This window comes from Sparus aurata, chromosome 7, assembly GCF_900880675.1.
Source record: "Sparus aurata chromosome 7, fSpaAur1.1, whole genome shotgun sequence".
In the NCBI taxonomy this organism is placed as follows: domain Eukaryota; kingdom Metazoa; phylum Chordata; class Actinopteri; order Spariformes; family Sparidae; genus Sparus; species Sparus aurata.
In genome coordinates this window covers 32,038,298-32,063,348 of record NC_044193.1, presented here as the reverse complement: position 1 = coordinate 32,063,348, position 25,051 = coordinate 32,038,298, and the positions used below count along the sequence as shown (strand labels likewise).

The 25,051-nt window shown below is 42.1% G+C and overlaps 1 protein-coding gene across 3 annotated transcripts in view; it reads left to right on the top strand.

Moving 5' to 3' along the window:
• Positions 1–256: 256 nt before the first annotated feature.
• Positions 257–25,051, top strand: part of si:ch73-70k4.1 (uncharacterized) — a 31,816-nt gene continuing 7,021 nt past the window's right edge. For 2 of the 3 annotated variants that reach the window (XM_030421791.1, XM_030421790.1), the window contains exons 1-3: positions 264–508; positions 9,058–9,205; positions 13,050–13,531. In XM_030421791.1, the coding sequence (XP_030277651.1) occupies positions 372–508; positions 9,058–9,205; positions 13,050–13,531 (767 nt within the window). In that variant the 5' untranslated portion in view covers positions 264–371. Of the gene's footprint in view, positions 509–9,057; positions 9,206–13,049; positions 13,532–25,051 lie in introns of all 3 variants that reach the window. The other variant, XM_030421792.1, reaches the window with a different exon arrangement.

The window sequence follows — 25,051 nt, the reverse complement described above, 5'->3', positions numbered from 1 at the left end:
ACCCCTCTGTAAACGCCCGGTTTATCAGCCGAATTGTATTCATGTTTTCACGTGAAGTATTCTAAAGAATGACTAGAGAAGGCAGGTTCTGAAGCTGCAGCCAAATGCGCATTGCTGTCTGTGAAAACGTTGGATAATGTCAAGAATATATGAAAAGTGTGGAATATTATAAGGTTTTTGAAGGGCTAGTGCCAAATACACATTCACAGCCAATAAATGATATGAATGACGCAGGGGACAGCGCATGAAGAATACCTTTTCTGATTGGCTGAATCAAGTGACGTGTGGTTTCAGGAACAGGGAAGTCGCCGTTGCTTACGCTCACTAGCGCGAAGTTTCGAAGCTATTTTAAAAGAATATTCTTTGATGAAATGGCTGAATCAAAGTCTAAACTCAAACGAAAGAAACCCTCAGTCGGTGACCGCCCACCGGAGATTTGTTCCCGGGGAACGCTGAACCGGACTTGGACAACAATGTTCCCCAGTGACGGTACATCAGAGCCTGAGAGGTGTGTGTTTCTCTTTACACCTGTCATGGACAGATACACTCAGAACATCACAGCTAACACCAGAGGGGTGTACTGCGAAGCCAGTTTAGTGGGTTAGCGAGGTATGTTGAGTCTAAAGCCAGGCTTCCCTGTACTACAAAGGTGGCTCTCTTTTAACCCGGCTAGATCACCATGGTAACTTATGCTTAGCTCATAACCTGGTCCCGACCAGGTTCTGTTCAGAGTTTCAGCTTAAAATCGGCTATAAAAGCGCCGCTGTTTCACTGTGTAACACCATTCATTGAGAACCCGGTGGACCTGGGAGCAAGAATAATTCGGGCAGCACTGCGACGTGAGCAGCATCTTCGAGATCGCGCTGACCCGCTGGCATTTCCTGATGAAATTCTCTATGAGCGATATAGATTTTCAGCCGAGGGAATACGGTACATTTGCTCACTTATTGAGCCGAGTGTCAGGAATGCCACTCGAAGAAGCTGTGCACTCACTGTCGGGCAAACTGTTTGTGTAGCCCTTCATTTTTTTGCCACAGGAACCTACTTACATTCAGTTGGTGATACAGAAAATCTGAGTAAGAACACACACTGACAAAATGATGGGGCAGCTTGGCTACATACCACTTTGAATGATGTTTTTTGTATTTGGCTCTAACTTGCTGCCATGTCCGACTGCTGCTCCCACATCTTAATAAAATGCAATATGAAATATTAATTAGGCCAACCTAGTATTTATTTGTCACAGATAATGAGTAAAGTTAATTATTTCTTTGATGTGTCCATGAATAAACTGATGAACTGATCAATGTTTCACCCGTTGTAGGGCAGTGTACGCCCAAACACAAATCTTACAGGCTGAGCATTGTTAATTTACGCATTTACACCGTCAGCACTTTTCTGCCAGCAGCCCTCCCTCGCTCTATTGGCGGCGACAGTGTTACTTTTTGCCGTGATGGTTTCTTTGACTTCTTCATAGCCTTGCATAATAAGAATCTGCTCATCTTGAGTAAAATATGTGGCCCGGGATCGATCCATTTTCGCACGGAAGTAGAATAATATGACGTCAAACGCCCCCTTTTATGTGAACGTGTGCAGAGCACAAAGCAGAGAACCGGACTTGACAAATTAAGTTGATAACCACCGTCGCAGTACCGTTTAACTCTGATTGGGGACTTGGGGCTTTGTTGAGCTGCATCATGAGCACAAAGCCTGGCTATGTTGAGCCCCCTTCGCAGTACAGGCCTCTGACCAGTAACTTCGATCTAATGATACAAAAGCAGATCTGTAGGTGAAACATGTACACCCTACTCTTTAGAAAGAGAAACATAAATGTGCAGTCACTGGGACATTCAGTCGATAGCCAGACTGTATGGAGGACTGAAACCGGCAACATAAAAAAAAAGAATGGAAGAAAGCCATGGCTCAATAAATACATTAAAATATAAATTGATATACCAATGAATGCCCAAAATATTTAACATAAATATTTTAATGTGTATACACTGAACACAAATATAAACACAACACTTTTTGCTTCTGTTTTTCATGAGCTGAACTCAGAGATCTAAAACTTTTTCCATATACACAAAAGATCCATATCTCTCAAATATTGTTCACAAATCTGTCTAAATCTGTGTTAGTGAGCACTTCTCCTTTGCTGAGATAATCCATCCCACCTAACTGTGTGTTCAGACCGAAAGCGCACAAAGAGGAAAATCCGCCTTGTCCGCCTTGTCCACTCCACCTAAGTCGCTTAAGTTGCTTTTGTCACCCTGTTCATTCTAGCTTCTAAATTTAAAGGGCCCGCACGCCACTAGTGTTAAATACCACCACGCAACTACTGCTGTAGCACAGCCCATCCATTTACCGACATCATTTATCACAGAAAGTTACTTGATGGAAAGTTACTTGATGAAAAGTTACTTGATAAAGTCATTAAATAGCACGCTAGCTTGCTACGTTGCAACGCTAGAATGCACAAATTTCTCTCTTTCTTACAAACATATTACACAATTAAAAGCTCACAACGACCAACGAGTAGAGCAACCTCTTCCATCTTTAATTGATCCCTATTAGAGTTTAGATTCTCTGCCCGAACCCGACCCGACATTTCCCTCCACTATTCTCGGGTCGGGCCCATGATCAAGCATTTGTGTTTTGTATTTTTTAATAACTCAAAATAATGACTGTATTATCAGCTACAAAAGGTGCATCTCTCTCCTCTCTCCATGTTGTCTGAGTCGCTGCGTGGTCTAACATGTGAGTGAGTTGTCATCATGCTGAAAACGTGACTTGTTGCACACATGACATCACTCCCCGAGACGCAAGAAGAAAGCAAAAATATATATTTTTACTAAGGACAATAGCAAAAATAATAGTAACGCACAGTGACTTGAATAAGAACCTTAATCTGATTACTGGTTTGGAAATATTAACGTTAGATTAGTAGTTGGTGAAAAAAAGTGGTCAGCTCATAAATACAGTTAATGTGTCAGGCCGGGCCGGGCTTGGACACAACGTGCATGGGCTCGGGTCGGGTCGGCCGGGCTTGATTTTGTGGGCCCGATCTAAGCTCTAATCCCTATACGCGATCAGGGTCAAATTGTAGAGAGCCGGGTGTTCTGCTACAGCAGCAATCAACATGTCCAGCGCCATCTCGGAACGAATGTTTGGTAGGAACCAAAATTACCCGGGTTGTTCTCTGGGACCGACCTGACCGAGGGACGACAGAAGAATGAGACATCCCATTGGTTATCGCATGGCTTTTCCACCTAGATGCATCATAGCTCATCTCTCTATAAAAGCAAGGAATCTCTGTCTGTCTGTCTGTCTGTGTATGTGTGTGTTCCTCAAATATCTCGGATCAGGATCAGACTGACCTGAGACTTTCAACATGGCTGCTGTGTGGTTCAAGGGTGTGCAACTTCGCATTTGTTTGGACTACAATGATACCGTGAATAAATTATTTCAGAAATGCTTTACAAATTCCGCGAGCATTGTCCACCTGAGCCACCAAAGTCACGTGCACACCAGAGCCAATCACTGTACACTGTAGCCACGTGCGCACCAGAGCCAATCACTGCAGAGCCCGGCTCCACAACACACCTTAAGAAACAAGCGGATTTATACCTGCAGTGGCACGAGCTGGACCGGGATTTTGCCGGCGGATCGGTCCCGTTCTGTTCTGTGCATCTAAACTGACTGCTGTGGATTAACGAGTCCAGACCGAGTCTGTTCGGGTCTGAGGAGATCCGGAGACGCGCGGACAACAAAGTGGAATCGGAATCTGTGGATGTTCGTGTGTAGCTAGCTGCTAGCCGCTAGCCAACCCACATGGCCCACATGGCCCACCTTCCTCAATTTCATTGTACTCTCCTGTACAATGACAATAAAGACTATTCTATTCTATTCTATTCCGAGTCGACGGACCGGACCCACCGGCACATCCAAAACCGGACTTAGGATAAATAATGTCCGCCACGCTTTTTCGCGAACATTGCCGTCACGTTTGCTTTGTGTCTTGTGCAGGAAGAAATGGTAAAAACGGGCTTTTGTCACGAAAGTGTCAAAGCAGCAAGTTTGGTTGTTGAGGAACGGGAAGTTGTGGGAGGGACGGAGGCGGATGAATGACAGGCAACGACGGTCGGTGTAGAGACAGCGATATTGAGAGTTGAGAGATTTGTGACATTTAGCGTGTTTGGAGTGTATAGTTAGTGTGTTATGTAGTCTTTGGTGTAGTGTGTTTAGTGTGTAGTGGAGTTGGTTTTTCGTTTAATGAGTCAAAACAATGAGGAGACTGCTGAATGAGCATTGCCTACATTTAAATGTAAATAGTTACATATAACTTTGTAAATTTTTAAAATGTATGCACATATTTAGCAAACAACAATTTATATTTGCATTCTAAGTAATAAAAAATGGTTTGTTAAACATATTTGTGGTTTCCACAGTAAAAAAAATCAAACTTTTTCTACTCGGATTTTATGTTTTTTGTGATTTTAGGTCCATTGTGTTAATACAGTATGTCAAAATAAAAAAAATAACTGTACAGTCACACATGTGAGGTTGTGCTGAAAATAATGACACCAAGTCAATAGTTTTAAAGGTGAAATATAATGGCAAAATCAAAAATAGTCAAAAACGGCCAATTATACCCTGGAATATCGGATTTCACAACAAACCTAAATATCCCTGACGTCTCACCTTCAAACACAGCCTCATTTGGCCATCCATGAAAAAGCTACTTAACCTCCCACTTTTCTATAGGAATACATTTTTCTTACGGGCACTGCACTAGTATTTGAAATATAAGAAATGTGAAATAATTGTAAACATCTTGCACACAGACACACACTATCAATAAAACAGTGTGCATCTGAAGAGCACAAATCAAGTTTATTGGCTCTTGAAGCATCAATAAATAAAAGGTTTTTAAACATCCAATATTTGAAATAAAAGAAAAGTTCAATAAGTGTAAACATCTTACAAACAGACACAAACCGTCAATAAAACAGCGTGCATCGGAACAGCACAAATCAAGTACAGTAGGAGGTTTGACACTGGAGATGACCTGGATTGAGCTTAACGCCAGAGTCTGTAACTATTCTTCAAAAGTAAACGATAAAAAGTAAATGACTCCTCAAAAAGTTAACACTGAGGGAGTGATGTAGTGTTCAACAAATCTCACTGAAATATTGGCAGGTTCTTTTTGAGGAATATGAGCATTTCTGCTCTCTCTGCTGTCAGACGATTCCTCTTTTCATCCACGATATTGGATGCCGTGCTAAACAGTCTTTCACTTTCCACACTGGTTGAAGGGGCACTCAGGAACTTAACTGCAACATCAGCAAGGAGAGGAAAGCGAGCGTGGTTGTTTGCCCAGTACTGGAAAGGGCTGTCTTTCTCACCCATTGTTGGTTCTTTCAAATACATTTGCATTTGGATAACCACTGCCTGGGTACCTCCTACGACAGAACTCCTCCAGAATTCTGTCGTACAGACTGCTGAAGCTGCTCTTACTTGTGCTTGGAGGAGAACCAATACTTGGACCAGCTTCCATGCGAGTGACCTTTTTTGCTGGTTCTGCCTCCATTCCCCCTGCTTCATCAGCTGATGCCCTGAGCAGCGCTTGCTCCATCTTCTCAAACTCTTGTGTCAGGAGAGCCTTCGCCCTCCTACAAGTTTCTCCACCCATAAAGAATCTGACACAAAAATGAAATAGATTGAGTACAACTCAGATTTCTCCAAATTGTTTTTTCAGCTACATGCTAATGGCATTTATAGTGCCCCCTGACATGATTTGGTAGGCAGATTCCCAGTCCTGTTATGAACCTACCCACCAAGTTTTGTGATGATAGGGCAAAGGGTGTGGGAGTTATGGCCAATCATTTCTAAGCCCCACCCATAGCGAAAATACATTGGTCCGTGGCGGCCATGTTATTTGACCAATCTGGCTCATTTAAAATTTGGCATCCAAAAAAAAAATTGTCATTGAAAACAAAACCAGTACTGAAAAAAGAAACATTGTCATTGAAACATTTGTATTGAAAACAGTTGTATTGGCATTGAAACAAGTATTGACACTGAAAAAAGAAAGTAATTCAAATAATTCAAATCCGAAAATCTTACCATTTTATTTTATAGGGATTTTTTTGTATTTTTCAATCACAATCTTCAGATTTTTTCTTCATGTCACTTTTTTTCAGTGACAGATTTTTTTTACAATGTCAGTTTTTTTTCAGTGTCACTGATTTTCAGTTTCAACTTTCTGTCACTGTTTTGGCATCGAGAGGGAGGGGCCTGAGGGGAGGGGCAAGTAGAGCGTGGTTTGCATATCATTTGAGAAGGTGATGGAAGCAGCCTGCGGGAAGGCGGGGCTGGACGGTCCAGCCATAATACGGTGTAGCCGGCCAACTACCTCGCGGACTTTTCTTCAAGCTCTCTCCTGATGTGTCCAAGTCTCTGTGTATCTGGTTCTGTCCTGGAGCTCCCGAGCCTCCGGTAGCAGTGCGGTGGCACAGAGCTCGGGGAGCAGACCAGAGCGCTGCTGTCGGCACTGCAGTCCCGGCTCGGAGCGACAGGCTGTTGTACTGTTGTGCTAACTGTGGCTAATGCTCCGTGCTCGGTGCCCGGTACTACTACCACACTCCATACGCATATAGGAGTGGGGCTCGGGAGCTGTGGGACAGAACCAGATACACAGAGACTTGGACACATCAGGAGAGAGCATGAAGAAAAGTCCGCGAGGTAGTTGAACTCTGTGTTCTCCAGAGACGGCCGGCACACGGGCCCTAAATGGTGTATTATGGCTGGACCGTCCAGCTCCGCCTTTCCGCAGGCTGCTGCCATTACCTTCTCAAATGATATGCAAACCACGCTCTACTTGCCCCTCCCCTCAGGCCCCACCCTCTTGACGCTAAAACAGTGACACAAAGTTGAAACTGAAAATCAGTGACACTGAAAAAAAACTGACATTGTAAAAAAAATCTGTCACTGAAAAAAAAGTGACATGAAGAAAAAATCTGAAGATTGTCATTGAAAAATACAAAAAAATCCCTATAAAATAAAATGATAAGATTTTCGGATTTGAATTATTTGAATTACTTTCTTTTTCAATGCCAATACAACTGTTTTCAATACAAGTGTTACAATGACAGTGTTTCTTTTTTCAGTACTGGTTTTGTTTTCAATGCCAATTTTTTTTTTGGATGCCAAATTTTAAAGTCACCGTTCTGGCTCCATAAATATGTCTTTTCATCCTCCGAAGCCGTATACCAAATTGTTGTGTTGATAGAGTCAATCTTTCAAAAGTTCATGTATGAAAAATTTCAAGTCAATAGCACTTATGGCTTGGCGGGGAGAGCCTTTCGAAGTTTACACCCTGTGTTATAGCGCCCTCATCTGACGAATTGGGATCACATTTTTGGAGCAGCATTTGAACGTCATTTATACTCAGTGTACCAAGTTTTTTGTCTCTGGGTCCTTCCAGCTCGCCATAAATTAATAAAACGCAAACAATGATGGTTAATAATGAATAGGCCACGCCCACTTTCCCCTATCAACATGGCAATCGAGACATTAGTGAATACTCGCCCCTAGAGCATGCATACCAAATTTAGTGACATTCCGTCCAATGGTCTTTGAGATACACATGTGTAGCATTTATAGCGCCCTCTATAGGTTGAGCTCAACATGCTTTGGTAAGCAGATTCCCAGTCCTGTTGTGCACCAACCAGTACGTTTTGTGATGATAGGGCAAAGGGTGTGGGAGTTATGGCCAATCATTTCTAAGCCCCACCCATTGCGAAAATACATTGGTCCGTGGCGGCCATGTTATTTGACCAATCTGGCTCATTTATAGAAATATGTCTTTTCATCCTCCGAAGCCATATACCAAATTGTTGTGTTGATAGAGTCAATCTTTCAAAAGTTCTATTCATTTTACTGTTTTTCACATTATGCAAATTGGCAAAAAATCTAGGTTGGCGGAGCTTTATGGTCCAAGAGGCTTTTTTTTAGAACACATGGAGCTGGACTTGTGTGTCAAATTTCAAGTCAATCAGACTTACGGTGTGAGGGGCGTGGCCTTCCCAAAAACGCATTTTCAAGCCTTAATTACAGCGCCACCATCTTGCTGACTGGGCTCATATTTTGATAAAAGTTCATGCACATCATTTCCAATCATTGGGCCAAGTTTCAAGTTTCTGGCCCATTCCAGCTCACGGGAATTTGAGCTCAAGCGGCAGACAACAAATAAAAATAATAAACCGGCACAATTTTAGAAGGGTTCTACCCTTTCGGGGTTAGGACCCTAATAATAATAAACTGGCACGATTTTAGAAGAAATAAAATAAAGCTGCAAACATCGATTAACGGGCCCTCGCACGTCGGGCTGCAGCTCTGTCGGAGAGCGCGATCACCTGTTAGTTGCATGTGATGTTTTAGTGTATGATGTGGAGAAAACAGGCAGTGAACGTCAAGTAAGTCGGATGATGTTTTTCTGATTTCCTGTGTCAAGTGGGTGGCGCTATGGATACGATACAGTATTGATGAATAGACATATTCAGGGCGACACCCTCTACATATGTGAGCACTTTGGTGGAAATGGGAAATTGTATGTTGACGTCATAAGGAATTTATGTTTTATGGCGAAGCATTGAAATTGACCTCACTACCAAGTTTTGTGTTAATCCGACCAACTGTTGTCCAGGTATAAAGTACTTCAATTTAAAGGGCGCCACCTAGTGGTCATCTGCCAAAATTTTGCGCAGACCTAGTGGTGGAAATTGACGACGACAATAGATTATCACATTTTTTGCCAGATGTGACGTATATTCCAAGTTTGGTGAGTTTTGGGGTATGTTCAGGCAGTGAAAAATGCAATCATTTGTGACGAAAAAGTCGTCATTCGAAAAACAATAGGGACCTTGCAGGTTTCCCTGCTTGGGCCATGATAATCTTCTCCCCTAGTGGTCATTCAGAAACATGCTGCATGTGAATTTGAGAGGATGAGGCCGGAGTGGGTGTGTGAAACAGTGTGTGATACGTGGTTCACAGGTCAATGGTTCCTGCAGCAGAGTGGTGGAGGAGAGAGCAGCTGCCTGCTGTGGAGAGTTGTTGGGCTTTGACTCTGAAGTCTGCTCTGCTGTATCTGGAGAACCAGCACTGCGACCTGGTTCCTGATCTTCTGTGTCCATCTATAGCGGTACGTTATCACTGAGTGTGCTTCATCACGCAGCTTTTGTCATCTGTAAACCTCATGCTCACACAAAAATGCTAAAAGTTCAGTTAGATAGATAGATCATAAAGAATTACACAAGTAAAAATGTAAGTAATTGTAGTCTAATCTATATGACATATAGACATGGATATACTTGCTTTTAACGTGTGAAGGCTGGCTCACGTAACCTGCTCTGCTCAGCGCTGCCCTGCGCCACCCAACTCGGGAGGGGAGAGCCAGGTGCAGAGCTGGACGTTCTGGTGGAATAAACACCTGGGCCCGTATTCACAAAGACTTTCTGACGGCCTTTAGCTTCATTATGCTTCTTATGCTCTGGTGCCGCACATGATTTTGTTTTATCACCTTCAATGACAACAAAAATGTTTGTCATATCAACTGAACAACCTTTCATTCCTTTTTGAAATGTTCTGCTGGTGCATGGATTATAAAGTAATGCAAGAGAAAAAGATAGCCTAAATAAATAAATCAAATAAATATTGTATTGACTGTTAATGTGCAGCTGAACAGCTGTGCAGCTGTGATAGCGGAGCGGCGAGTCAGCAGCTGGATTCTGCTCCCACGGTCAGTATTATTATAGGCAGACAAACAAACAACAACCACCAACGTCTGTCGCAATTTGTGTTAACATTGCATTGTCTAAAGGCCGAGACGTACGCTAGAACCTTTATTTTGAAGAGCACAGCACAAATATAATTGATAGAGCACACTAGCCAATCAGAGGCAATGGGGTGCCGAAGGCCCACCCACCAATGGAAACGAAATAGTGAGTGGTAAATTTGTTTTGTCAGTACGAACAAAAAAACAAGAAATCGAGCCATATTGGTGATTTCTGTTTTTTGCCCACAATTAGAAAAACGAAAAAACGACCGGTTTCTGGTTTCTGAATGTGTCATTTATACCAAAAAAACAAACGGTTAAAACATACCTTGGTCGCTGGGCCACTAAAATTACACATGGGACCAGTAAAACTCAAATCAAATGGCCAAGCGGGCCAGTAAAAAAAAAATGTTATGTTGGACACTGCATAATGCTGAGAATACTTCTACACTTGAAATTTAAGTGCGGCTGATTTGACCACGGAGATCGCAGTGACGGCTGACTTGACCGCAGTTCCATGTCCATGTGTCACAGGTCCAGGTCCGTGTATCTTTTGGTCATTCGATTTTCCTTTCAGAAATGGGTATTAAAAAACTAAAAACTAGTGGCTATTTGATTTTCGTTTTAGAATATAAAAATTAAACTTGAAATACAGGGCGTTTTTCTTTTTTATGGTCAAAAAGGGATGAGCGAAATCATAAAAAATGATAAAATTTTCATTTTCTATTTCATATAACAAAAAGTAAAATCACTAGAAAACAGAAACGGAAAAAAGGTCTGTTTATTCATATTCTGAGACCGGATGTTGTCATTTACTGGACGGTGTTGTGTAGAAGAAACAGTAGGCTAGTAGGCTACGGTGGAGCAATCTACCGTGACACATGGACATGGAACTGCGGTCAAGCCAGCCATCACCCCGATCTCCGTGGTCAAATCAGCCACACTTAAATTTCGAGTGTACAAGTATTCTCAGCATCATGGTAAATGCGGACTTTCGGTTTTCAAAATAAAGGCATTAAGAAAAGACAGCTATAATTCGAACCCACATTCAATAAAATATGTTACATTAAAGCGTTTCATGACCCCATGATGAATAAAAAACACTTAATATCAGGTAGCTATCTTTACAGCACCAGTGTGAAAAATGCCAAAATAAAAGTCCCATGTTCATGCCTCCAGTTTGCATATTTGACCATATTTGAGGTGCTGTAAAAACACTTCGCTCAATATTTCCTTGCTATGGATGGTATATTTGACATCTACACATATAAGACTACAACTATACTTGATATCAAGCATTTTTTACTGCACCAATGTGGAGAAATTCAACAATAAAATTCCCCATTTGTACCTCCAAGTGGCATATTTTCATATATTTAAACTACTGTAAAAACACTTTGCTCAGTAATTCTTTGCTATGGATGGTATATTTGACTTCTACACATATAAGACTACAACTATACTTGATATCAAGGAGAAATTCAAAAATAAAAGTCCCATATTTATGCCTGGAGATTGCATATTTGACCATATTTGAGCTACTGTAAGAACACTTGTGTAAAAGTCAGATATATCACCCATAGCCAGGAACTATTGAGCAAAGTGTTTTTACAGTACGTCAAATATATGAAAATATGGAATCTGCAGGTATAAATATGGGACTTTTTTGTTGAATTTATCCACATTGGTCCAGTAAATTTGATATTAAGTGTGCTTGTAGTCTTATATGTGTAGAAGTTAAGTATACCATCCATAGCATGTAATTATTGAGCAAAGTGTTTTTACAGGAGCTCAAATATATGAAAATATGCCACTTGGAGGTACAAATGGGGAATTTTATTGTTGAATATCTCAACATCCGTGCAGTAAAAATACTTGATATCAAGTATAGTGGTAGTCTTAGATGTGTAGATTTCAAATATACCATCAGAACTGGAGGCATAAATATGGGACTTTTATTTTGGCATGTCTCTACTGGTGCAGTAAAGATACTTGATATTAAGTGTTTTTTTCTTCATCATGGGCTCATGAAACACTTTAATGTAACATATTTTATTTTAAATGTTGGTTCGAATTATAGCTTACTGTTCTTAATACCTTTATTTTGAAAACCTAAAGTTAATACGCTGTTTCTCCGCGTTTACCATGATGCTGAGAATACTTGCACACTCAAAATTTTAGTGCAGCTGATTTGACCACGGAGATCGGGGTGACGGCTGGCTTGACCGCAGTTCCATGTCCATGTGTCACGGTAGATTGCCCCGCCGTAGCCTACAAGCCTACTGTTTCTTCTACACAGCACCGTCCTGTAAATGACAACATCCGGTCTCAGAATATGAATAAACAGGCCTTTTTCCGTTTCTGTTTTCTAGTGATTTTATTTTTTGTTACATGACATAGAAAATGAAAATTGAATCATTTTTATAATTTCACTCATCCCTTTTTGACCATGAAAAAGGAAAAACGACTTGTATTTCAAGTTTTAGTTTTATATTCTAAAACAAAAATCAAATAACCACTAGTTTTTAGTTTTTTAATACCCGTTTCTGAAAGGAAAATTGAATGACCAAAAGAAACACTGACCGATACACAGGCCTAATCGGCCCGTCTTTTTAATTCAAAAGTATGAAAAACAAAGTGATATTTATTTTTTGGTAGCACATTCATAAACAAATAAGGAAATAGCATTTCATTTTCTGATCTTGGATTCTCAATTTAATATCAAATAGATGATGATACACAGACTTGGTCCTCATTAATATCAGCTTCACAGCTCATCATCAAAGCAGCTCAGTCAGAGTGATAAAATGCTCACTGTCATGAATTTATCTATCTGAAGCAATTTTGTCTCAGCAAGATGCAAGCTGTAAGTATTCACAATTTGAATTTAAAGCACAAATATTTATAAAAAAATCTGGTATGGTCCTTTAAGAATAGTATAGACTGATGCTAGATTACATTTTTGACTGTGCTGTAACAGGTGTCTTTGTTTCCACTCTTGGGTTAATACAAACCAAGATCAGAAGTGCAATAAAGCCCAAAACATAATACCCTTCAACAGTTTTCATTTCTGTGTTGGTGTTTTTTGAACCTTTGTTTATAGCTATATCACAACTTCAATCACTTCTCTTTAGGGAAAAAAAAAACGATTCTCTCCCTTTTTGGCATGTAAAAAGGTCTTGACTTGTTTTTTTCTTGCATGTTATTGTAGAGACCAACATCACCAAAGTTGGATGACCAGCGATGGTGTGACCTCCGTGAAGAAGTCGCTTCCTTCCCTGAACCTGCTTTGCCTCTTCAGAGGACTGCATCGAGTCCAGGTCCACTCAGGCTCTGCTTGTCCCAGCATGACCCTTCAGTACAGACCAAAGTGGCACCAGACCCACCTGACAGACCGCTGCCCTCTCACACGTGGCAAAGTCTTAATGACAAGACAACATCCCTTCAAGCTTTCACCAAGAGACCGCAGCCTTCCCACAACAGCTGGGAGGCAGTGGCATCATCAACAAGTGTTGGTCGAGAAGAAGAGAGGAAGGAAAAAGAGACTGACAAACAAATTTGTCTGGAGAAGAAGGGTAAAAATAAAGAAAAGTTGGTGGATGAGGAAGAGGAGGTGCAGAGGAGTGGTGGAGAAGCAGCGGGAGGAGGAACACTGCAGAGCTGCCCCATGTGCCTGCTGGTGTTCCCTGCTGGGTAAGAGATGCCACACGTTGTTTCTTTGTTGTCATTTTGTTTTTACTGGATTAAAGTAAGGATTCTTTATTTCTGTCCGTCCCACTCACACGTTCCTTGTTCCACTGCTTTTCATTTCCATCATTTCCAATTTTTTGCTCCCACTGCACCAACTGTGGTAGAGTTTGAAAGAGAAAGACGCATGATGTTTCATACACATTATGGTGCACACCTTTCAGATTTCAACAAGTTCAAAAGAATAGGCCTGTTGGTCAGGTGAAGTTCTCCACAAAACATATCTGGAGCTTCACAGCAAAACACAATCAGCATTCTCCTGAACAACTGGGCCCGTATTCACAAAGACTTTTATCTTAACGTTAGGAGTACACCTAAATCTGACTGAAGTTTTTTATGTAGGAGTCGTTTCTTAAAAGTAATTCACAAAGCCACTGAGACCTACTTTTAGTTATGAAAACAGTGAACTCCTAAACTAGAAGTAACTCTCTGTTGCTATGGATGACGTCATTTTATAAGGACGCACTTAGAAGCGGTGACAACGGTGATTGGTTGTTGAGTGACAGGGCAGCCCATTGAAAAGTCATTTAGGCTATGCAATGCATGAAGTGAAAATAAAAATAAGGAAGTTGCCTACAAGCCCATGACAAAGCCTATCAAAAGATATTGGATGAAGAAATGTGTTTATGATGAGAATTAAGTGCCCCCCCCCCCCAATAAAAACACTTCGGACAAAAATTACAAATTAGAAGATTGCAATGAAAAACGTGAATTGCCAATAAAAGCGGCATTTGCTCGAAAAGCTGAGTCAAACCACTCTCCATTAAAATTCGGGAATCGTGTGTTGATCCGGGCCATTTCACGACAATGTCCAGTATATTGTAACATGCGTCAAAGACAATTTGTGTATTGATGGAATGCAACTTTTTCCACTCTCCCTCTCACTTTTTCCAATTGACAAAAGCCCTATTCGCACGGGACTAGTGTAACCTGGGGACCTCCAGTAATTTGTAATAATTGCGGAGGTCGTCTGTGATCTTAGTCCCGTGCGAATCTGCTATGTCCATAATTTGTAAAGTAAAAATTCCACCGCAAATTACCTCATATTTCACCACACACAGAGGTCATGTGATAAATATTAGTCCCGTGCGAATCGGCATCTCTGTGATTTGGGGTCGTTTTTTGTTTTTCTTAAGATTCTTTGTGTTTTCCACACCTTTTTTCTGCCTTTTTCCCGGTCGAGAACCTGCGTTGGGAATTATAAATAAAAGTTTTGACAGCATTTTGGGTGCAAATTCAGGAGGCTCAGCGAAATTTCGAAAGATGATTAGATGGATTAGTCTCCAGAGGCCCTGCCACCCCAAACTGAAAGTTATTTTCACAATTTGGAAAGTGAGTGAACCTGGTCTGAAGTGTTTGCACAAGCTCGACCACTAAATAATATTTTTTCAAATCAATTTTGGATCCTGAGCCTTCCATAGACTTGATGTGTCAGACATTGGACATTGGTATGGAGCCATTTATGTCTTGTTTTTCAAGTAGTTTTTGTCATGATTTAAAACTACTCCCTATCTACCTCAGTTGTTTAGGACAGTGGTTCTCAACCGATGGGGCCCGCCCCCCTGGGGGGGCGCGGACACTCTCCCGGGGGGGCGCGAGTAGGCTACAGGATGGGAGGGAAAACTAAAATCTGAAAAAAAAAAAAAAAAAAAAAAAAATCACGAAAATTCCCCCCATGTCGAAATGCAAGTGGTTGGACTATTATAACACACAAACAAATCATCCTTGTGGCGACTTTTTTTGTCAAAAGCGACTACCGACAAATCTAGCGACTTTTACTGGTGTTATTGGAGACTTTTTTGGTGACTCTGACTTGAAAGCACGTATCACTCTGCAGTTACTGTGCTCAACGAGCAGCGGGTGCTGCCGTGAGTCCCTCCCCCGTCCAAAAGCACTCACAGGCGGTAAGTCTCTCAGTACCTCACGCAGCAGTCCAGCCTGCAGTCAGAGCAGAGAGGAGACACACAGCACTCTGCGTCCAGGATGCAAATGAGTTGCGGATGTGCATGGCCGCCGCCGTTCCGGCATACAGAGCGGGGTGTAAATGTACCGTATATTACCAAATAATAGCCGGGTTTCAATTAACCACAGGGTCCCCTTTAAACGCCGGGTGCAGGTGTATATTTTGATAAATAACCGCAGGGGAAACACCCCGACGTCATCATCATGACGTCTACCGTCACGTCTCTTAGGAGCGGCAGCGCAGCTTTCTGTGTGAATTACATGAATTACAATTACTGCGCTGCCGCTCCTGAATAAATGCCGAGTCTAATTAATAAATTTTTTTTTTAATCAAGGAAGAAGACGTGACCACTGACACTGCACATTTTTCTTCTTCGCCTTTTTCACGCGTTGTGCTGCTTTCTGTCAGTCAGTATCACATTGATGATCGCCATTGCTCCGGTGCAGCAACAAAATAAAAAGTACGACTTGAAATTCAAACGTTATTTCGTAAAATATGCAGAGGAAAACTCGGGAGAAGCAGTCGCTAGACGTTTCTCTGTCGACCCTAAGAGAGTGAAAGACTGGCGAAAAAATCAAAGTGAGCTTCAGCGTCTGTCCGAGGAGGACAGCAACAGGGCCAGGCTGCCTGCTGGAGGGAGGAAGAAGGCTAGCGAGGAGCCTGAGATAAACATGCGGAGATGAGTTATCAGCAAACGGGCACGCCACGAGAGAGTGTCCCGCAAAATGATCAGGGCGGAACAAATGTACGCCACCGTGAGTGACAGCAGAGATGAGGAGTTATCTGTGAGTGCTGGTCGGCTGAATCGTTTCCTCCACCGCAACAACTTAAGAGGGATGCCAGAGAATTCACCGAGAAGCTGGCGAAGATTGTGACATTTTCATCCCGCTGAGTGGCATCAAGGCCACTCAGCGTTACCTTACCGACCCGCCCCCAGATATTTCATTCACAAAAACAGGGCCTGTGGCAATTCTGGACAGCTGTGTTTTTTCCTTTTGGGGGGGGGGGGGGGAGGAGGGGGAGGAGGAGGAGGAGGAGGAGGGGGCCCCAACTGCAATGAACCAGCTTTGGGGGGCCCAGCTTGCAAAAGGTTGAGAACCCCTGGTTTAGGAGAATGCTTAGGGGTGTGATTCTTCCGGATAAATGTCCAAAATCCGGCTTCTCCAGCCTGAAAACGAGGCTCTCGTAAATCATGCAAATCCAGTTTTTGGGGGGGGGAGGGGCGCGCGCAAGGTATAGTTCACCGTCAACGTTTTTTGTGCCTCTAATTCACATCTTCATGTCACTCCGCAAGTAGTCCATTCAAAGCAGAGCTCCACCAAAGAGCCTGCAATCGTTGCAGAAGGTTATCTAATGTGTTCTATCTTTGTTAGCTGAAGCCAACAACGGGACAAACAAATGTAAAGAGAGACATAGTGGGGTTCCTGTTTTTCTTTCGACAAGTATAATAAATAAGTCCAGGCACGTGCACACACATAAGGCCCAAGGGGTGCTTGTGCTCCTCATCTCTGTCTCTCACAGAGAGAGAGAGACAGAGAAGCCGCTGCCTCGGGCCGGTTCTAGGCACAGTAGCGCCGAGATCCAAAAGTGGCTGAAGGTATGTTGATTGCTGCTCAGCGGCATATACCGATCTCCAGGCTGGCATAAAGATTCTCGGAGTGGTATGCTGCAATTATGCCACTGTTATTCCACCGACACATGCCGGTATGTGCCGCTTGAGATTGTTATGGCACTGAGAGACTGTTGGATGGGTACCGCTCCCTGATGAATATGCACATATAATGCCACTGGGCTGGTTTGACGACAAGTACTGCCATAAATGTATATAAAAAAAAATTCTTTATTGACAAGGCTAACTTAACACATTACCCTAAGTAAAGGAACATATGTATGTTGTTGGGATGTAAGCATATAGACAGTAATTACACGTGGAACTCTTGCGATATGATAGTAAAGTAATATGTCTACATTTCTGCCTATGAACTAGAAAGAGCTAGCCTTAGCTAATATGGCTAATGTTAGCCTAGCCACCGTAGCCAGTCTCACTAATCGATAGCAGAAAGTTTGAGCCAACCAACAAAACAATACTTAGTGACAGGTTTTCATTATTAGGAGAACACAATAATACATTACTTCATATAAAATCTACTTCGCAGGACATAAACCATTGTGGCATATTATGTATCATCAGTGGTGGACAGTAACGGAGTAAATTTACTTGAGTACTGTACTTAAAGGAGTCATCACCCGGAAATCGCAATTTCTCTCGTTAAATCATGCATATTGGTGTTGGACCTCTGTTGAAACTTGCCTGAAAAGCTGGAGTCTGAAAGTGGCTTATTTTTTTCGCTTTGGCTCTTTTTCCGAACAGGAATAGCGCACAATAGTGCGCGTTCCTAAAGCACGAGATTTTGACTCTGCTCCTGTGGTGACGTTACCACAGGAGGCTACTTGCATATTAAGCATCGGCTCACAGCCGTCCTCAGCCAGACTTTCTGAGTGAGCACGCCGAATCTGCTTATTTCTCTGTCATTTTCACGCCATACATCGTCACCGCCAGCATTAAAACTCAGGTCTTACATGTAAAACACGAGTGTGAAAAGTAAGAAGGAAAAAAAAAGAATTTACCATTCAGAGACGTCCTGCTGTAAACGTGTCTCTTCCACCGTCTCTGCCTCTTTACCCCCCCGTTCGGTTTCCGACTCTGGCTCGTACATAAATGCCTGAATTCCGTAAGGTTCGTCATTTAGTGTGTGCGCCATGACAGGGGGCTGTTTATGTTTTGGAGTCTGTGTGCATGCAGGCTCACCCCCCATTCCGGCTCTGTCCTTCCTGCGGCCAATCAACGCGCACCTCATTACATATTAATACAATGCACATCCGGACCGGTCAAAACCTCGCACATAATCTCGCTTGAGAAAGTCGCGGTATGAAAAAGGGTCAGAACAAGCTCTATGTTTGATTTTTTTTTTTTTTTTTTTTTTCTAATAAGTTTTAAGAATTGATCCAAAGCGATCTAAGAGGGACTGGATATGTAAAATACCAGGTGATGACTCCTTTAAGTACATATCCAGAGGATTTGTACTTTACTTGAGTATTAGATTTCTTTGGTACTTATTACTCTTACTTGAATACATTTCCAAGACAAATATTTTTACTTTTACTCGAGTTAATTTCTAGGAAGGCTGAAAAGTACTCGTTACTTTCAGGTCTGCTCTTTTTTGTATTTTTTTTTAATCTAAAATACTATTGGACACAAGCTGTGTTTGTCAAAGAAGTACCTATCACAGTGCACGCTCTCCACTGGGATCTACGTAAAAGCGGAAATACGTCATCCCTCCCCATAAGGATACCACCAAAGTAGCCACGCTCTCGACTGCGTTTGTCAACACAAAACCGTGACAATGGCTACATCAGGAGAAGAAAGACAATCCGCAGAGTCTCAGTCTGAGTCTGATAATGATCCGGAGCAGGAACTTTCAGAAAATCCTTGGCCTTATCTGGACTCCATGTTTGAGTTTGACAGAGTAAAAAACGTGGACACAGACAAACAGACATATATTTTCAAATGTTTATTGTGTTTGCCGAAGAAAAACTACCTCTCTGCTTTCAACAACTCCACGTCCAACTTAAAGAAACACGTTGACGTAAGTTAACCAGACTTTCACCATGTTATTTTCTATTTGTCTCGGTCAATGTCATCATGTTGTGAGAATGTGAGTGTGTGTTGATCACAAAAGCTACATTTTGTAGGAAGTGGCGCTGTGTGTGTGTGTGTGTGTGTGCGCGTGTGTGTGCGCGCGTGTGTGTGTTGTGGTTTTATTTCATTCATTGAGTTTGTCTTGCTGAAAGCAGTATTGTTGTAAAGGTAGATTAATCCATGCAGAGCATTTGTAGTTCAAATATGATGGACAGTTCATACAGTGTCAATGTTTTTCCTCTCTGGTGTTAACGTCTTTCCATACTACACACGGACAGACACAGGAAGACAGACATGGGGACATGGGGAGACAAGACAGACATGGGGAGACAGAGTTTGTTGTGCTCCTATATTGTACTGGTACATGTCCTTCCTGTAAAGTCAAGTGACTTCAACATTGAGTTATTGAAAGCAGAGATGTATTTTTTCGTAAAGCAGCGATTCTCAACCAGTGGTCTGGGGACAACATTGGTCTTTGAGGGGGTTCCAGTTCCCAACTTAGCTAAATGATAGAGAGTTAGTTGGATGGTGCAGGTTCATTTGGTTACAGTTTTAATGATTGTTAATAAACATCTGCATCTGCAACATCTGTCCTCCTGTGATCCCATTCATTTGATTTGTTTTTATAGGTGTTTCTGCAGGCTTTATATAACATTGTGGTTCTAAAAGCAAGCACATCAGTGCAGGTGGTTTCAAAGAGTTAATACTCAGAAACAAGAGTTAAAAGGTCCTTAAATTCATTTAGAAAAAAATATAGTAATTAATTGATGTGAAAAATAAGAAATTTACTCTTACTTTTACTTAAAGTAAATTTAAAAGCATGTACTTTTGGATACTTAAATACCTTTAAAAGCAAGTACTTTTTTACTCTTACTCGAGTAACATGTCGACTGAGCTACTTTTACTTGTAACGGAGTAAATTTTGACCAGTAGTATTTTTACTCTTACTCAAGTACTGGGGTCGAGTACTCTGTCCATCTCTGTGTATCATGTTATGCCATAATTGGTTGGCTCAAAGTTTCTGCTATCGATTAGTCAGGCTGGCTATGATGGCTGGGCTAACATTAGTCATGTTAGCTAAGGCTAACTCTTTCATTAGCTTTATGTAGTTTATAGGCAGAAATTTAGACATAATGTGTTAAGTTAGCATTGTCAATAAAGACAAAAAAATTTATACATTTACGGCAGTACTTGTCGCAAACCAGCCCAGTGACACTATATTTGCATATTCATCAGGGAGCGGTACCCTAACAATCTCAAGCGGCACATACCGTCATGTGTCGGTGGAATAACAGCGGCATAATAGCAGCATACCACTCCGAGAATCTTTATGCCAGTCTGGGAATCGGTATACCACTCCGAGAATCTTTATGCCAGTCTGGGAATCGGTATACCACTCCGAGAATCTTTATACCAGTCTGGGAATCGGTATACCACTCCGAGAATCTTTATGCCAGTCTGGGGATCGGTATATACCACTCCAAGAATCTTTATACCACTCCGAGAATCTTTATACCAGTCTGGGGATCGGTATATACCACTCCGAGAATCTTTATACCAGTCTGGGGATCGGTATATGCCGCTGAGCAACAATCGACATACCTTCAGCCACTTTTGGATCTCGGCTTCACTCTCTAGGCATGGGCACGGGCAATGCCCCCCCAACTTAGGGGGTAACTTAGCGGTGGGTTACCTTGGCAACAGAGGAAATTGAGAGTTTACCTGTTTTTCCAGCCGTTAGTGGAGTTTTGAGTTTCTTGGTGAATAAACGACTGTAAAGCAGTCAAAGAGAGAAGTCGTACGTTTTCTATTTTCCACAACTCCTTCAACATTGTAATTTATTCCCATAAATGCTGCTCAGAGTAATCACAGTCCACGGCTCTTCTGCCAACAGAGCTGGGTCTGTCCCTCTCTCTTGCGCCAGGCATACAGTCTGTAGCAGCTTCTCTCGGTTAGATCACATTAGACACCACGGGCACTCCAGACAGTTGCAGCCACAGGCTAGTTGTTAGCATGCCTGCTAGCAGCTGCTAGTAGTAGCATAGTCCCATCGGCAGCTGCTGCAGAGTTTGTCTACGTCCCGCTCCGCGGCATGGGAAGCCTGACACAGACAGGCTATGTACCGGTTGTGAAACAGGTTTCAACTTTCAACCCTTGCTCTCCCCACTGTTAGTCCTGTTGGCCCACGAGCCTCCACCACCCCCACCGACAGGATTAAACAGCACATGTTAGTGAGAGAGGGCTCAAAAACAGGGAAAGAGGGAACCCAGGCAGGCACACACGACTTTCCGAAGCGCGAGAAAGTGGTGCACAATAATATAACATCAGTCAATCTGTCAAGATTTTTTTATTTATTTGTATAGCGCTGTTTACAAAATTGCTTTGTCACAGATTATAAAGAAACTTACATTTTGCCCCACCACCAAATTTCCCAACCTCCCTTCACATCTACCACGAACAATGATGGACTGCCAATCTTGAACATTGGCAGACGCCAGAGCAACCACAGGCCCTTGTAGGCCGGCTGACTTATCACTCTGTTGCCAGTCAAGCGTTATTCATAGGCTTAATGACTATTTGGTCTCTTCAGTTCCTTCACATCTGCCAAAACAATAATCTGACCACAATTTATATACCACATACAAGTCTCGATATCACAGTCACGGTTACCCTCTACAGTCACAAACTTTTACATCAGTCTGCATTCTTTTGTAGTGAAAATTCTTATTCAGATGTTCAAAAATGTGCATGGTTTGAAATAATACAAATCTTCCTAAATTTTTTTATTTGATTATTTGTTTGCAAAAGTTAAAAATGAAGCAATGCCTTCGGGGAATCGAGTTGATCGCGTCTGCGTGGTTGTTGGAAGTTGGAGACTGGAAATTGCAAGTTGACTGAGATTGGGCTAGCAAAAAAAAAAGAATCAAGGCATCAAGTGACACAAGGGGGAACGGAGAAAAAGAGAGAGAAATCTATTAGAGCACTGTTGGCTGACGGTAAAAAATGCTGCAAATTGACTGATTTGTTTTTAAAATCAAGTGCAGCTTCAGCTAGAAGAGGTAGACATGGATAACTAATGATGGCAAGACATTTTTTTTATGGAACGGCTGGCTCTGATGATTTCATTTTTTTTAAATGCCTTGGGTTGTGCATTGATATGTCCATGTTTTAGTGCCAAAAGTTCTATCTGCCAATTGCGCAATATCTAGTGTCACATTGTACAATTACATTATAGCTTCAAATTTAAATAGAAAATATGTTAGTAGACTGACATCAATAATTTGTTGGCCACAGAATTTGTTTTCTTCGTCAATCCAGAAAAATAATTCCTGTTAGAACTTTGCCGATGGAACCACGGCGAATCTGCGATGCTTATGTCTGGGTTGGCATCATAGACTGGTAGGCATACAAAAAAATTCATCACTATGGCTCTCAAAACAGTAGCAGTTGGTGACCCAGTAACATTTCTTACTGCCCCCCCAATCAAGGCAGTCTAGAACTGGGCCTGCGCTGCCTCATGGAGAACTCCACCATGCACATAGATGAGACGTGATAGTGGAGCGACTTGAACCTTTATAAATCTATTAACATAACTTCCTTGTGGGGGCTAACCGTAAGTTCAGACCAAAGGCGCATAAAGAGGAAAATGATCCCGGAAGTCATTAACTTTCTATTGGGAGCCAGGCGGAAAAGGAGGGAAAAGTGGAAAAGGCGGAGGCGGATAGAATAGGCGGATTAGGAGGGGAAAAAAAGTTTAAAATCCTCCAAATTTATGTAATGAGCTATGAAGTGTCTAGGTGGAAAAGGTGGAAAAGCCATGCAATAACCAATGGGGATGTCTCATTCTGCTGTCGTCCCTCGGTCAGGTCGGTCCCAGAGAACAACCTGCGTAACTTTGGTTCCTACCAAACATTCGTTTTGAGATGGCGCTGGGAATGTTGATCTACGATTTGACCCTGTTCGCATATAGGGATCAATTAAAGACGTCTGATGCATGGAAGTAGGTTGCTCTAGCCGTTGGTTTGCCTGGTGAGCTTTTAATTGTGTAATATGTTTGTAAGAGAAATGATTGCATACTAGCATTGCAACGTAGCATGCTAGCATGCTATTAGTCCTTGCTTAATGTGAATGCAGGATGACTTTTGCTAAGCGAGTTGTGTTTTCATTTAGATACCCTGTCCATTTCGTCATACATTCAGCAAAATCAGTGTTTATTTGGATTGATCATTCCACAGGGCTCGACAGTGCGACTGTTTTGCTCGCATTTGCGAGTTGATTATATCCAGTGCGAATAGGAAATTACATTCAGTCGCATCAGTGCGACTCCGACAGAAACTGTAGTACATGCACCAGTAGCGTAACATCATGGTGATAGGCCCCGGTGCAAATATTTTTTTTGTGCCCCTAAACACAGGCGTGCGCGCACACGCACGCACACACACACATGCACAGCCACTCGAGAGAACTGCTAATGCAGGGCTGGACTGGCCATCGGGAGTACCAGGATTTTTCCCGGTGGGCCGATCAATAATGGACCGATGGACGGCCGTTTTTTATTTTATTTTTTTTTAGTTATTTATTTATTTAAAAATGTTGTGTGCTACTAAATTTTTCAGCATGGTAGCACAGTGCTACTTGGAAAAAAGCTTAGCGTCAAGCCCTGTTCCATAAATATGATTGTGGAGTAATTCTGTTTTTATGGCTTTATCAAGTAACTTTCCATCAAGTAAGTTTCCGTGATCAACAATGTCGGTAAATGGATGGGCTGTGCTACAGCAGTAGTTGCGTGGTTGTGTTTAACTCGAGTGGCGTGTGGGCCCTTTAAATTTAGAAGCAAGAACGAACAGGGTGACAAGGCAGACCAGAAGTTTTAATAGAGATGCAGCAAACATTATATAGAATTCAAATGATGGGACTAAATATAATACTTGTATGGATACCAGCATGTATAGGAATCAAAGGAAATGAATTAGCTGACAAATGTGCAAAGGAAGCCACAAAAAGGAATCATATTGACATCGAAGTTCCTTTTAGTAAAACGGAAATGAAAACTGTAATCAGGTATAAATTGAAAGAAAGGTGGCAAACGCAATGGGTAGAAGAGTGACCAGGAAGATTGTTATACAGAATTCCAAGAAAAGTAGGCATGATGAGAAGCATGGGGAGAACCCGGAGAGTGGAAACAATAATATCCAGGTTACGCTTTGGTCATACAAGATTAAACAGTACATTATTTAAAATAGGAAAACACAATTCAGGAAAATGTGAATTTTGTCAGCAAGAAGAAACTATAGAGCATGTTATGCTTTAGTGTTGCACGGTAAACCGATACTAGAAAGGTACCTCGGTACCCAGCCGTTAAAAACAATACTTTTTCATGTTTTATTAGTATCAGTACTTCATGAACTTTGTGCGACAGCAGGGCAGCGTGTCTGTGTGTGCAGCTTCTCTCTGCTTCCTCACTGCCTGCAGACTGAGTGGGCCTGGTTTCACAGTGACAGTCACAGAGCAGAGCGAGACGGACGTGTTGGCTCCTTTGGTCATTATGGATTTAAAGCATCGTTTACAGACGGGCTTTGTGGTGTCCGTGGGCTTGCCCTTACTGTCGACAACGTAAGCTCAATGCGTCTGCTTCTTCAACAAGCCTAGGACGGTCGGCAGAAGCACTCATGCCACTCTCAGCTGACAGACATGTGGACTTGTTCAAAGAGTTCAAAGAGCTGCAGGTTAGCGATAGATAACATAAATATCCCCCGGATGGAAGTCAAGCGAACTTTTTCCACCATCAGAGTTGCAGGAGGCA